The sequence below is a fragment of the Callithrix jacchus genome, chromosome 13 (assembly GCF_049354715.1).
Source record: "Callithrix jacchus isolate 240 chromosome 13, calJac240_pri, whole genome shotgun sequence".
Classification (NCBI taxonomy): Eukaryota; Metazoa; Chordata; class Mammalia; order Primates; family Cebidae; genus Callithrix; species Callithrix jacchus.
This window is the reverse complement of record NC_133514.1, coordinates 15,062,701-15,077,884: the sequence shown is the minus strand read 5'-3', so window position 1 is coordinate 15,077,884 and position 15,184 is coordinate 15,062,701. Positions and strand designations below refer to the sequence as shown.

At 46.1% G+C, this 15,184-nt stretch overlaps 1 protein-coding gene across 3 annotated transcripts; it reads right to left on the bottom strand.

The window, feature by feature from the left end:
• Nucleotides 1-6,402: 6,402 nt before the first annotated feature.
• On the bottom strand, nt 6,403-15,178 carry PNMA2 (PNMA family member 2). 3 transcript variants are annotated; one of them, XM_035269959.3, is made up of 3 exons: nt 14,770-15,178; nt 10,548-10,677; nt 6,403-10,243 (listed from the first exon to the last, which is right to left on the bottom strand). In XM_035269959.3, exon 3 carries the CDS (start codon nt 9,773-9,775, stop codon nt 8,681-8,683), a length of 1,095 nt encoding a protein of 364 aa, XP_035125850.1. In that variant the 5' UTR covers nt 9,776-10,243; nt 10,548-10,677; nt 14,770-15,178; the 3' UTR covers nt 6,403-8,680. The 3 variants fall into 3 exon arrangements, with proteins under 3 accessions (XP_035125850.1, XP_008977333.1, XP_017819166.1); XM_008979085.5 differs by having other exon boundaries at nt 15,122-15,178; XM_017963677.4 differs by lacking the exon at nt 14,770-15,178 and adding an exon at nt 14,213-14,312.
• Nucleotides 15,179-15,184: the final 6 nt, after the last annotated feature.

Here is a 15,184-nt window from a genome sequence, read left to right as displayed (position 1 = left end):
TAAAAATATTTAAAATATTACATATCAAATTGTGGGATGTAATAAATATAATACTTGGACATACATACATTTCTATGCTTAAATACATTTATTTAAAAATCATGAAACGTAGGAAACAAGGAACCATCTTCAAGAAGCTATCAATGAAATGGTATATTAATTCTAAACATGGTGAGAGAAAGAAATAAAAATAAGAACAGAAATTAATTAAATAATGATGCAGATGATTAAAAAACCTAAAAACTGATTCTCTTAAAAAAATAAATAAATAAAATAGCCAACTTCTGGATATATTAACCCAGAAAAAAAGAAAGAGAATAAAATGCAAATAATTAATATTAGGAATGACAATGGAGCCGTAACTAGAGAAGTATTAATAATTTAAAACATCTGAAGAGAACACTGACAAATTTTTCCTATACATTTGAAAACTTAGATAAAATGAAAAAAATTAGAAAATCTGAGTTATTAAAACTGACTACATAATAAGATTGAAAACCTAAATACTTCAATCACGATTCAAGAAATTTACTCGGCAGTTAGAAGTTTCTCCCCAATCGCCTCAGCTCACTTTCCCCTTCCACCTACCAACTACTTCCACATATTCCAGGTTCAGATAATTTTAAAGGCACATTTTTACTAAACCTTGGCTGAATGAATAATCCCTACTTATCCAGTGGCATGAAGATGTTATTGACCTGTCTTTTGGTTTCCATATTTTCTCATGAGATCTGAGCACTAATTCCTATTGTTATTCCTTAGTATGTAATATGTCATTTTCCTCTGGCTGCTTTCAAGATTTTCTCTTCCACAAAAATAGTGTAACACACCTAAGAATACAGCTAACCCATGGAGGTGAAAGATCTCTACTGTGAGAATTACAAAACACTCCCCAAAGAAATCAGAGATGATACAAACAAATGGAAAACTATTCCATACTCATGGGTAGAAAGAATCAACATCGTGAAAAGGGACATACTGCACAAAGCAATTTACAGATTCAGTGCTATCCCTATCAAACTAACAATGACATTCCTCACAGAATTAGAAAAAAAGTATTTTAAAAATTACATGGAATCAAAACAGGGCTTGGTTAGCCAAGGCCATCATAAGCAAAAAGAACAAAGCTAGAGGCATCACATTCCCCAACTTTAAACTATACTATGGGGCTACAGTAACCAAAACAGCATGGTACTGATACAAAGACACATAGACCAATGGAACAGAATAGAAAGCTCAGAAATAAAGTCACACACATAAAACCCCAATCTTTCACAAAGTCAACAAAAACAAGCAGTGGAGAAAAGACTCTGTATTCAATAAATGGTGCTGGAATAACTGGCTAATCATATACAGAAGACTGGAGCTGGACCCCTTCCTTACACCATATACAAAAACCAACTCAAAATGAATTAAAGACTTAAATGTAATTACAGGCATGTACCACCATGGCCAGCTACTTTTTGTATACCAGTCAGAATGGCTATTATTACAGGTGTGTACCACCATGCCCAGCCTATTTTTGAAATACCAGTTAGAATGGCTATTTTTTGTTAAAGATGCTGGCAAGGTTGCAGAGAAAAGGGAATACTTATATACTGTTGGTGGGAGTATAAAATGGTTCAATCATTGTGGAAAGCAGTGTGGCGATTTCTCAATGAACTTAAACAAAAGTATCATTCAACCCAGCAATCCTATGATTGGGTATATACCCCAAAGAATATAAATAATTCTATCACAAAGACACATGCACAGGTATGTTTATTACAGCGCTATTCACAATAGCAAAGTTATGGAATTAACCTAAGTGCCCATGAGTGGTACACTGGACAAAGAAAAGATGATACATATACACCACAGAGGACTATGCAGCCATGAAAAAGCACAAGATCATGTTCTTTGCAGCAAAAATAATGGAGCTGGAGGCCATGACCCTAAGGGAACTAATGCATTAACAGAAAACCAAATACTCCTTGTCCTCACTTATAAATGGGAGCTAAATGTTGAGTACACAAGAAGGGAACAACAGACTCTGGGGCCTACTTAAGGGTGAGAGGACGGACAGGACTGAAAAACTACCTAACGGATACTATGCTTATTACCTGGGTGACAAAATAATCTGTGCAGCAAACTCCTATGACACACAATTTACCCACATTCAAGCCAGAACATGTTCTCCTGAACCTCAAATAAGAGTTAAACAAATTTTCTCGTTATCTTTGGTTTATAGCAGTTTGACTATGCTATGCTTCTAGGTGATTTTCTTCATATTTGTTCTGCTTCAAGTTGTCTGTTCTCATCCTTATGTCTTATTTCACTTCCAATTTTAATTTTATTTATTTTTGAGACGGAGTCTCACTTCGTTGCCTAGGCTGGAGTGCAGCAGTACAATCTCAGCTTGCTGCATCCTCTGGCTCCTGGATTCTCATGCCTCAGCCTCCCTCATCCTCCTGAGTAGCTGGGATTACAGGTGTGTGCCACCACGCCCAGCTAATTTTTGTATTTTTTTTTAGTAGAGACAAGGTTTCACCATGTTGGCCAGGCTTGTCTAGAATTCCTAGACTCAAGTGATCCACCCACCTCAGTCTCCCAAAGTGTTAGGATTGCAAGTGTGAGCCACCGTGCCAAGCCTTAAGTTTTAGTTTTTGTGGCTTGATCTTTTGTTTCTGATGTAGGGTGGAAATGCCCACAGTGTAGGGGGAAGGTGTAGGTGTGATCTCCTCTGCCTCTCTTCTTGCTCCTTCATCCATATTAATTACCATCCCTACCCCTGTGTCCGAGTGCTCTGATCACCTCCTAAGTAGATGCCCAGTTTGGGTATAGCCTGCCCACTCCTGTAAAATACTATATCCCCACCTGGTAATAGAGGAAGTGCCCAGCCTTATTCCTGCACTAAATTTGATGGAGTCCTAAGTTGAGCCAAAATATTCTCTGGCTGTGGGAGGAATGCATTTCAGACCATGCCATCATGAATCCTGAAGCATCAGAGAACTTGTGGGCAAGCTAGGTCAAGGAGAAATAGCTCATAAATGGTTCAGCTACTGATAAATCTAGTGGTCCCAGTAGGAAAATATGACCTAGGGATTCCATGGGGCTGCCAAGCAGCCCCTTTAGTAATTTACAAAAGCCCGTACAAGGTATTGGGTATGGCCTGTGAGACTCATACAGCTTTCTTTCTCATCGCGCATTACCACGTGTAGGCCAAACTCAGGCCAGTGACAGGGCTTATGAATCTTAAGAATTACGGCCTTAGCTTCAGACCCATAAATCACCTTGAACTTGGAAATGGCCTTGTCCTTCTGAATTGACAGATGTTATTTCCAAGATGGCAGCCCACTTGGCTCTAGACATTTACGGTTGCCTTAGGCTTACACAGAAGATTTTTATTTTGAACAGAAAGAATGTCCACTTACCAGTACTTGGCATAGCGAGCAGGATCGCTAAGCTCCGCAAATGTGATTGGAAGCTGACACCTTTCTGTAGAGATGTTGCCAGGCAGGGCGATGCCACCGCTAGTCAGCAGAACCACTTACAATATAAGGTTTACTTTCGTGACAACTGCTTGTTAGTTCCAGAAAGCTTTTATTTTAGTTCATTGTGTTCGTTGGGAAAGCTGTTGTGCCAGGAAAGGCCTTCAGAGGGACTTTCAGGCCACTGTAGGAAGGTCTGGTGGGATACGATGGGGACCCCTTCCTGCCCTTTCCTGCTGTGGAACTACCTGAAGTGGCATCCAGCCCCAGCACCCTGCATAGTCCGGTAACTCTTCCCCTTTGGCAAATTTTCCTTTCAAGGGGAAGGAGGGCAGACTGGGAAAAAGCCTCAGCTGCTGCTTCTGCTGCTTAATGGACAGCTCCAGCTGCTATCCTGAAAGTGAGACTGAAATCTTATACCTTTTTTCTTTATGATAAAATTGATTCTGACATACACTTCTGGAGTTGCTGTAATTTTTAAGAAAGTGCCCATCTGGAAGATCAATGAACATTTGGATACAGCAAAGGACTTGTGTCACACAGGTCAGGACCAGGACAGCTCCAGGGCCTGGTATGGTGGGAGGGCTAGTCCCTCTCTCCCTCCCTCCCTCCCTCCTTTCCTTCCTTCCATGGTGGGAAAGCTAGCTCCTTCCTTCCTTCCTTCCTCCCTCCCTCCTTCCCTCCTTCCTTTTTTTTCTTTTTTCTCTTTTTTTTGAGACAGGGTCTTACTCTGTCACCCAGGCTGGAGTCCAGTGGTGTGATCATGGTTCACTGCAGCCTCGACCTTCTGGGATTAAGTGATCCTCCTGCTTCAGCCTCCTAAACAGCTGGGACCACAGGCCTGTGTCATCATGCATGACTAATCTATTTTTTTAAAAAATATTTTGTAGAGATGGGGTCTTGCTGAGTTACCCAGGCTGGTCTTGAACTCCTGGCTCAAATGATCCCCCTGCCTCAGCCTCCCAAAGTGCTGGGATTATAGGCATGAGCCACTGCAACCAGCCTGGAAAGGCTAGCTTCTGAGAGGCCTACTTATGGGCACCATCTTTCTCTCCAAAAAAGCTTCTCCGTGAATGTAAGTCTTCCTTGGGCAAACTCAAGGAATTCCTGGCTCACCCTGACAGAGAGGGAATAAGCGAGATGTCTGCCCTGATCTTGGGCCTTTAGACCATTCAAAGATTCTGCTGGTGGCTAACATAAATCAAGCCTGCAGCACGTTTGACAACACTTGTCTCAGATCTGCTTGCTTAGCTTCTACATTTCATCTCCGGCTCCACTCCTTCAAAACTTCAAAAAAAAAAAAGAGGGCTGGCTTCCAACCCTCTTTGCTATTCCACTTCTCTAGGGCTTCCTTGGACACATCTCATGGTCATTGTATTTTTCTTCCTCGTCTTTGTTGCTTTAGATAACACCCGGCCACATTCAACCCTAAAGGGACTCCTCCCTGCCTTGGGTTGTTTTGTCATTGCCATCATCCAGGCTGTCAGGGCCACTCCACAGCAGGTGGTAGGACAGAGGGGGTGAGCTTGTGCCAGGAAGGAACAAATGTATTTGCAAGTGGGATGGGATGAGAGTGAGCTGGTGGAATGCTGCCATCACCTTCCAGCTTCTCCTAAGCTACTTCCCCTCCAGGGACTGCACAGGCCACAGAGGACTTGGAGGAGGACTAGAGTTCAATGCAGGAAGATGGCGACAAGGTATTCAGTAAGGACTCTGATGATCCAGGCTGGTTTGTAGAGATGCTGTGGAATGTCCAGAAGGTAGGCTGGAAGCATGGCATAGCAGGGAAAGGAGAGCAAAGCTGAGAGCTGCTGAGCTAAATCTTGCATTTAGGATGGGCAGCAGAACACAAGGGGAGGGGTGGCCTGGTGGGGATGGCTGGTGCAGGTGCATGGCAGGTGACACCTAAGGCCTAGAGAGGCAGAAGGCTGATGGCCTCAATCTTCACCAGACAGCCTGGTGGAAGTTATCCTCAGCAGTGACTCAAGAATCTTGGAGCCTGTTTGAGAGTCAGGACTGGAGAAATGTGAAGTATAAGGTGACGCCACCCCTTGGAGAGTTTGCTTGGGTGAGTGGGAGATGGCGTTGAGCCCCCTTGGGATATTCCTTTTCAATGGACTGGTCTGCAGTGTATGGCCCAATGAAAAATGCTCCCTCATTGGACTTTAGAAAAAAAGAGGAGAAGCAATTTCAAGAAGGCCAAAGGCAAGAGGAATTTCCCCCATACACATCCAAAGAATAAAAGGTGACTTCAGGCCAGGTGCGGTGGCTCACACCTGTAATCCCAGCACTTTGGGAGGCCAAGGCAGGTGGATTACCTAAGGCCAGGAATTCAAGACCAGCCTGATCAACACAGTGAAACCCCACGTCTACTAAAAATACAAAAATTAGTTGGGCTGTGGTGGCGCAGCCCTGTAATCCCAGCTACCCGAGAGGCTGAGGCCTAAGAATCACTCAAATTTGGTAGGCAATTTGCAGTGAGCCATGATCGTGTGACTACACTCTAGCCTGGGTGACACCTTATCTCAAAAAAAAAAAAAAAAAAAAAAAAAACAGGGAAAAAAAGGGAGGGACTTCAGCCTAGAAAAGCAATATTCTGCCTTAAGGGTCATTCACCCTAAGCGGAATAGAGCCTGGGAATTTATCTGTACAGTTATTTTCCTAAGCAAATGAGTTGGCAGTCTCTGAGAGACCTGGCCTCCCTCTGTTGTTTCTATCTATTTTAAAAGAGAAATCAATAATGGGGGACTGAGCTCTCTCTTGTCTTACTCAATCATTTTTTTGCTTTCAGGTTTTCTTGCCTAGGGGAGTTCAAGACATTTGGCTTTAGCTTGATTTTTCAACTTATCTCTCAAAAATTTTCAGTGATGGAGCTCCTTCTTCAAGTAGTAGTTTGTACAGGCCACGATTTACGAATCAGAAAAACTCAGGATTCTATTAGGATATATTTATTTTATAACTTCACATTTATAACATTTTACTTTGTATACTGTCAAGAAATGACAAGAGACCACTTTCATAAATACAAAAACACATGAAATCAGAGTGTCACGGTAACAACTGTATCACTTTGGTCAGACAGTATTAAAACTACAATTTAGAAAGATAATTGATCACAAATGATACCTTTTAAAAAATGCTTTTCTTACAATGTCAGGATATTCTTTAGATAAACCAAACCACAATCAGAAAAAATAAGTGACTATTTAAAAGTCAAACCTCTAACAATTGTCAACAGCTGCTGGAAGACTCATCACAAATATAAAAACAACAAGCTCACATTTACAGTAAGAGCAGAAATGGTTTCTAACACCAAGGTAGCCTGGGAGTCAACTGGGAGCATATTAACTTGTTAGCACACAACTGTTGGAACAATAAAGAAGGCATGCATTGAGCAGATAGGAACATCACGGAAATCTTAGTGTCAATGTACTGAGGGCTTTCTGTGTTCCAGATGTCATGCGAAGTGATTAAAAAGCATTGAGTCATCTGATCCTCCTAACAACTGTGTACTCTCATCTTCTAATTTTTCAGAGGCGGAAACTGACGTCTATCTAGATAAGCTAAGCAATTTACTCGCAGTATGCGCAAATCTACCACGAGACTATACGTCCATTGTGTTGGAGCTTCGCCTAGCACGTATAACTGAATGGTGCGCCTCTGCACTGCACTCACACACTTACGTGATACATGACATACACAGGTCTCATCTAAACACCCACGTGGTGCCACTACTTTTAAATCTATGAACAGTTAAAAGAAGTTTGGATACGTACACAGATACCATGAAGGAAGCTTTGCTCCAAGGTCTACACAAAATGAGCCAATCTGGAAACAAAAGCAAACCTGGTGGTGAATGCTAATGTGCCCAAATTTGGTTATCAGCCCATTTTAATCTAGCTGTTATTCACTAGAAAGTCAAAGACTTTAGGCTGGGTGCAGGGGCTCATGCCTGTAATCCCAGCGCTTTGGGAGGCTGAGGTGAGTGGATCACTTGAGGTCAGGAGTTCAAGACCAGCCTGGCCAACACGGTGAAACCCAGTTTCTACTAAAAATACAAAAATTATTTTGTATTTTTCCAAGGCTGGGGACTTCTTGAAAGCAGAGCTTAGGTTGAGTCATCTGTGTCTTCAGGGCCTGACACAGCACCTAGTTCTGGGACCATCTATCTGACACCTGACCTGTCTAGACCATCTTCTCATGTAGACTGGAACCACTCTGAGGGCAGGGCCCATTTTGTAGGTTTATAACTGCTCGACTGCAGGTTAGAGCTGTAGTCTTGTAACTCCTCGTACAGAGAGAGAATTTCTGGACTCAGAATTTGCTGATTTGAGAAAGGAAAACAGCTGACAAAGTCAAATAGCTTTATTTTTCAAACATAATTACAAAAGGTTTTTTTTGTTTGTTTGTTTTTGACTGCCAATTCTTTCTTCTATGTATGGTATGGGCCAACTCTAGTCTACTTGGGATTACTTAAAGAAAATTGGAAGTACAAGTGTTTCAGATTCCTTCAGATTTACTATCTAATATTTGGAGTCTAATCTCTTGTTCATTAATAATCTACATAGAGTCTAAGAAACTCGTAGCTATATTTTTTTAAAAAAGAAAAATCAGGGGCTGGGCATGGTGGCTCAGGCCTGTAATCCTAGCACTTTGGGAGGCTGAGCTGGGCATATCGCTTGAGCCTAGGTGTTCCAGACCAGCCTGAGCAACATAGTAAAACCCTGTCTCTACTAAAAATACAGAAAAAAAAAAAAAAAAAAAAGCTAGGCATGGTGGTGCATGCCTGTAGTCCCAGCTACTTGGGAGGCTAAGGTGTGAGGAGCACCTGAGCCTGAGCCTGGGCAGTCAAGGCTGCAGGGAGCCAAGATTGTTGTGTGTCTGCACTCCAGCCTGGGTAATGAGAGTGAGACCCAAGAAAGAAAGACAGAAAAAAGAAAAATATGAAGGAGGGAAGGAGGGAAGGAAGGGAGGGAAGGAAGGGAGGGAAGGAAGGGAGGGAAGGAAGGAAGGAAGGAAGGAAGGAAGAGAAAAAAGGAAGGAAGGAAAGAAAGAAGGAAGAAAAAAAGGAAGGAAGGAAGGTCAATAATTGGGTTTCATGCCTTGATATCAGTCCCATACATTAAAGAAAAAGATTCTTTAAAAGTCTTAGCCTAGTAAGGCGCATGTCCCTGGGCCCACTGGCTGTGGGTCCTGCACTCAGGTGGTTTTCAGTCCTCCCCCTCATGATCCCAGCGGCCATAGCCATCTCCTACCTCTGGCTCTTCGATATTCTCATTCTGAAAGGAGGCCTCTTCCTCCTCCTCTTCCCGTATTACCTTCATTAGCTCAAGGAAGCTGGGGGGTGGGCCCTGATCCTTCATCTCCCTGAGCCGACACCACAGCGTCTGGTTAAGAGTGGCCCCAGCCAGGACCTGCTCCAGGCGGACCTGGTCCGCGATGCGCCGCGGGATGGCGCGTTTCTCCACCGCTCTCCGGAGCAGGGTTTCTAACCTTAACACATAGGCCGACACCTTCTCTCCTTCCTCCTGATAGGTCTTCAGGTACCTCACCTGGGAGGTCCTGCGGCTCTCCAGGCTCCCAAACACCTGCTTAAAGGCCTCCAAACACTCTTCCACACTGATGGACGGGTTGTCTGCCTGAACTATGTGCATGAGGTCCAGGGCAGGGCCCCGCAGGCTCTCCGCCAGCCACCTCTTCTTTTCTGCCTCCGTTACCGGCCACTCTTTGACTATCTCCACGGCCTGTTCCAACCAGACCTCAAAAGGCTCTTCCTCCGGGGCTGGCTCGGCACTCCCCGAGAACACTCGCAGTTTCCGGTATCTCATGGGTAGCAGGGGCTGAGGCGCGTGTGCCATTGCCTGTCCCAACAGATGGGCCAGTAATTCTGGTGAGATGCAGGGCACGGTGGCTGGAGACACGCCCTCATGCCCCAGGGCTCGAAACATACCGGAGATGGTCTGTCCCTCTTTTTCTAGAAAGAGGTTCAGCCTTTCCAGAAACTCAGTGTCCTGATTAGGGGTCTTGAAGATCACCTTCCAGACACCCCCCTTTCCCTGGACCTCACTGGGGATGGCTGAGACATCAGTATCTTCCAGGAGCTCTAGTAAGACAGCATTGGTATTCTCCTGCTTCCGGAATATCTTGCCAAGCAATCTATACCTGCCCAGAGACTTTAAAGTCTCCTGAAGGACCTCCTGAATCTCAGCCTCCTCATACTCCACGGGTATCCCTGTAACCATTAGTGACTTCTGCTCATCCACACTCATTATCCTGCACCAGTCCTCTAAGAGTGCCAGTGCCATTGTCCCAAGAACTGACCCACTCTGACTCTACGGGTACCAATCTGTTAGTGGTTGCTATGCACTGACTTAGTATTGAAAGTATCCTGGATGAGCTTCTAACCTTAGAACCCACCAGTGAATGGGTCCCAGGCTAGGTCACCCCAAGATAGTCACGAAGTTTTCTGGACAAATAACCCTGCCCTACCCAGTGGCAAGAACTCAGGACTTCCTGTGGTCTTTAGACCTAAGTCAGTTCTAACCACACCTCTGCCGGCAGCTCTGAAGTCTGGTTGCAGATGATCTTCTCAAAAATGCTGGCAGCCAGGCGGCACGACCCTTCTCTGACAGTTGAGGCACTTGGGACAGCTGCTTTCTCCACAGCCTCCTGGTCTCTGATGTTTCGCCTCTCTCCAGTTGGTGAGAAAATGCCTTCCACTATGGCACCCAGAACTCTTGGAGAGAAGTCTCCCAGCAGGGCGCCTTGGACCCCTAGTGAAACAAGGTTCAGTTTTACCACGCAGCACTCTCTTTCCCAGGAAGCATCCATGCTCTAGTTTGCAATGGAGCTGGGGGAAGATGAAGGTTCTGTTTCACAGTGTGCTTGCATCTGCCCCACTCTGTCACACCCCTTCTTTGCTTACTGTGACTCTTTTCCTCTCTAGGACTCCAGTGAAACTTGGCGCCCCCACTAAAACCTTGTCAGACCTGTTGATTAATGTCTGAGCCCCAGTTAAGGACAGGATTCAAGGTCTTTGCCATGTGAAAGATGAAATCAGGAGACGTGGCTAAATACCTGTTTATGTGTTCCCGGGTGTTCTGCAAGAGTTGAGGAGTTTATTTTTTCACCTTCTAGCACAGGAAGACGTCACCCACCTCCACACAATGATGTATCTGAGTCTTAGCTTCAGCCAAGCCAAGCTGCCCTGTTACACATACATAATAAGAATAGGTACTTATGCATCATTAATATTCACTAAGAAGACCATTAATGCACTTATTCAAAAATATGACAGTCCTTCACAATGCTACTCAATATGAAGTTGCTTTACTTCTTTGTTGAACAAAACTAATTAGGAATCACTCAAACATTTAAAAATAGTTTAATCTAGGTATAACAATTCAGGGGAAAAAAATCTCAGGTAAGACTAAGTTAAATTTGGAATTATGAATTAATTCTCTTTTGTTGTGTCTGGAAGGCTTTGCAAACACACATTTGGGTTTTGCTTTTGCTATGAATGGTAAGTAAAATAGTTTGAATATTTTGTCCCCTCCAAATCTCGTGCTGAAATGTGATCCCCAGCGTTGGAGGTGGGGCCTGGTGGGATGTGTTTGGGTCATGGGCGTGGACCCCTTATGAATGGGTTGGTGCCATCCTTGGGGTAATGAGTGGGTTCTTGCTATATTAGTTTCCTCCAGATCTGACTGTTAAAAAGAGACTGGCACCTCCTTCCCTTCATTCTTGCTCCCTCTCTTGCCACATCTGCTCCACTTTTGCCTTCTGCTATGATTGGAAGCTTCCTGAGGGGTCACCAGATGCAGATGCCAGCACCATGCTTGCACAGCCTGCAGAACTGTGAGCCAAATAAACCTCTTTTCTTTATAAATTACCCAGCCTCAGGTATTCCTTTACAGTAACACAAAATAGACTAAGACAGTAAGTTACTAGCACAACTCTTTCTCCTAGCATTTGTTTCTGTTTTTGTTTTTTGAGACAGGGTCTCACTCTGCTGCCTAGGCTGGAATGCAGTGGTGTAAACATGGCTCACTGTAGCCTTGACCTCTCCTGGGCTAAAGCAATCTTCCAACCTCAACCTGCTAAGTATCTGGGACCAAAGGCACATGCCACCATTCTTGGCTAGTATTTTAATTTTTGGTGGAGACAGAGTCTCCCTGTGTTGTTCAGACTGGTCTCAAACTCCTGGGCTCAAGCAGTCCTCCTGCTACAGCCACCCACAGTACTGAACTACACGCATGGAACACAATGCCCAGCCTCTCCTAGCATTGGAACTTTAACCCATCATTTGAGAAAAAAGAAAAAAAAAGGAGGAAGCTCACTTATCAAGGAGTTTGTTCTGGATAGCCTGTGGAGATTAGAGAATGTAAAAAAGTTAGAGTTGGCTGGGCATGGGGACTCACGCTTGTAATCCCAGCACTTTGGGAGGCCAAGGCGGGTGGATCACCTGAGGTCAGGAATTCAAGACCAGCCTGACCAACATGGCAAAACCTCGTTTCTAGTAAAAATACAAAAATTAGCCCGGTGTGGTGGCACATGCCTGTAATCCCAGCTACTTGGGAGGCAGGAGAATTGCTTGAACCTGGAAGGTGGAAGTTGCAATGAGCTGAGATTGTACCACCGCACTCTAGTCTGAGTGACAGAGTGAGATTTCTGCCTCAAAAAAGAAAAAAGTTAGAGTTCCTAATACCTCCCAGTTACCACTGCATAGTGTGTGTTAGGGGGCTGCAGTCATTTCCCTTTTTGCCTAAACATCTTCATCAATTCGAATGGGGGCCATATGCCTCAATGCTGTCCTGTACCTCTATCAGCAGCTGCTCCCGCTGTGCGTACATCTCTAGAATCTTTAGGCAGGTGCTGAAGACACTAGGGTGCCAGAGAGCCAGGAGGGCAAAATGCTACTTCACCTCTGTGCCCAGGAGCCCCAGGGACCTGAGACTTCTGACTTCTCTATGCCTGACTTTTCCTTTCTAAAATACGGGGGCCGGTGAGGGGAAGGCCAGGTGCAGTGGTTCACATCTGTGAACACAGCACTTTGGAAGACCAAGGTGGGAGGATCACTTGAGCCTAGGAGTTTGAGACCAGCCTGGACAACATAGTAGGACCCTGCCTCTACAAAAAGAAAAAAATATAAAAAAATTAGCTGAGCTTGTGGTACTCGTGTGTAGTCCCAAGTACTTGGGAGGCTGAGGAGGGATGATTGCTTGAGTCCAGCAGGTCAAGGCTACAGTAAGCTGCGTTTGCACCACTGCATTCCAGCCTGGGTCACAGTGGAAGACTCTGCCTGAAAACTAAAACAAAAACAAAAACACAACAAAATATGGGGGCCGGTGGGGGGAGGGCCAGGTGCAGTGGCTCACATCTGTGAACACAACACTAAATATCCCCCACCGGGATATTTAGAGGAAACAGAATGTAAAAAGACACTGCCCAGAAAGAAGCATCTCTATGGTCTACAGAATGACCTCTACGCTGAAGTTAGGCTATCTTCCCATGCCTCTTCCTCCTAATGTGATCTGTAGTGTGACTTTCTAATAAAAACATGGCAAGAAATACCCTTGATATACAATAGGGCCACAGATGGAAATATGGTAGAAATAGAAGAACCTTGGGCCGGGCGCGGTGGCTCAAGCCTGTAATCCCACTTTGGGAGGCAGAGGCGGGTGGATCACGAGGTCCAGAGATTGAGACCATCCTGGTCAACATGGTGAAACCCCGTCTCTACTAAAAATACAAAAAATCAGCTGGGCATGGTAGCGCGTGCCTGTAATCCCAGCTACTCAGGAGGCTGAGGCAGGAAAATTGCCTGAACCCAGGAGGCGGAGGTTGCGGTGAGCCGAGATCGCGCCATTGCACTCCAGCCTAGGTAACAAGAGCGAAACTCCGTCTCAAAAAAAAAAAAAAAAAAAAGAAGAACCTTGTATTTTCTCACATAAAGGGGGTCACAGGACAAGCTGGAAAAGAAGCCAGACTTTGAAGTGGAAGACCCCACTGGAATTGTTGAATCATTTAAGTAGATACCCAACCTTGGACCAAGCTCTCTAAATCTGTTTCCCAACCTGGAAAGCAGTGCTGATAAGCATGAATCTTACAGGGGGCTGTGAGTGGGAAATGATGTAATTCAGTTGGAATCGCTTTTTTTTTTTTCAAATGCTTTATTCAAATGCAAAGCACATCTGGCCCGTCGGGTTCTCTCAGCCCCTCCACTCCTATATTCTTCTTCCTCAGTCTCCCTTTCTCATCTGGAGACGACTTTCTACCATCATGGTGGGCTGATCTTCAAACTGCAACTGGTGGTCCACTAGATGTAACTCTATTCACCAAACTATCCCTACAATTGAACGGTGGGAGTGGTTGGTAACCGCATTTACTCCTGGGCTGACAATGGGACAGGATTCCTGGTCACAAGGCCCTACGCAGTGGCCTTGCGGGAAACGGCCTCTCAGCCCAAACCCACCCAGGTTACTGAGCATGCCCAGACCTCCCTCCCGGGCCGCCAAAGGAGGGGCACCATTTCCGCAGGATCTTGCCACTGTGGAAAGAGAGGAGGGGCTGTCATCCGGCAGAGGCAAGGTCTGATACGCAGAAAGGACGTGGAGATGGGACTAAGCAATGAAGAACCCGCACTGACCGCGTTACGCAGCAAATCCAATTGCCCCCCCCCCCTTACCACCTCGGTGGCAGTAGCTCCACTACCTGCACACGCACACCAAGTTCCTACGTACCTTTCCTCCGCTTGGCTCCACACAATTCACGGTACTCACAACCTACCTCCTACTCTTCACCAGATGCGCATCCGCGCTCACTCCCAAACACGTGGCATCTGGTAACCTGGGAAACGCCGCGTCTGTGGCGCAGTGCGCAACAGGGGCGGGGGAGCCAGGCGGGGCGCTGGGGCGCCGGGAACAGCTGGAGATTTGGGGAGGGGGTTTCAATTTGTTTCTCCCCCCCCTTTTTATTATTATTTTTTGGGGGGGAAGCAGAAGAAACCAAATCGCGACACGTTCCTGCGTCCTTTTTGGCGCAGTGGTGCAGAAAGGGTCCATGGCGCCCTTGGGCAATAGAGCGGGTCTGCACCGCCTTTCTAAGACGTGGCACTGGGCTGGAATTCCGCACCGCACTCTTTGCTACACCCTTATAGACCTCAGACCTGCGTCTCTCTCTATACTCGTCTCCCATCTGCTACGCCACTCTGCATTTCTTCCCGCCATGTTGTGCCCCCCCCAACCACCACCCGCCACCTCAACCACACCAAAGTGGATGCACGAAGCGGGAATCTTACGGTTTTAGTCTCTCTGCTCCCTGCAGCCTGCCAAGGCGAGTGGGCAAACTGAAGCTTGGGTGTCCAGCGTCTCGGCTGCCCCCGTCCTGTGTCACCCCTTGTTCATCTTCAGTGCCACCCCCCTTCCCACACCTGGAGTAGGCTGGCGCCCGGCTGGTCCCCTTTTCCCATCCATCAGCTCACACCCAGGGTAACGGGGAGGGAGCCGTAGCCACAGTGCGCCCTCGACCCCGGCCGACCACAGCCTCACTACAGGTAGAGGTGCCTGGGCCGGGCAGGTGGGGGAGAGGGGCACAGGGGCCGGGGGCTGCGCCCTCCGGTCCTCACCCCGCGTGCCCTGCCCGATACTTACCCAGGCGCGGAGAGCAGTCAGCTAGCCCTCCGCTCCGCATCCATTAGCCGGTGGTCTGGCCGC

Bases quoted from the DNA above. Each gene is read 5' to 3' on its own strand.
- PNMA2 (XM_035269959.3), bottom strand. From the start codon at position 9,775: ATGGCACTGGCACTCTTAGAGGACTGGTGCAGGATAATGAGTGTGGAT.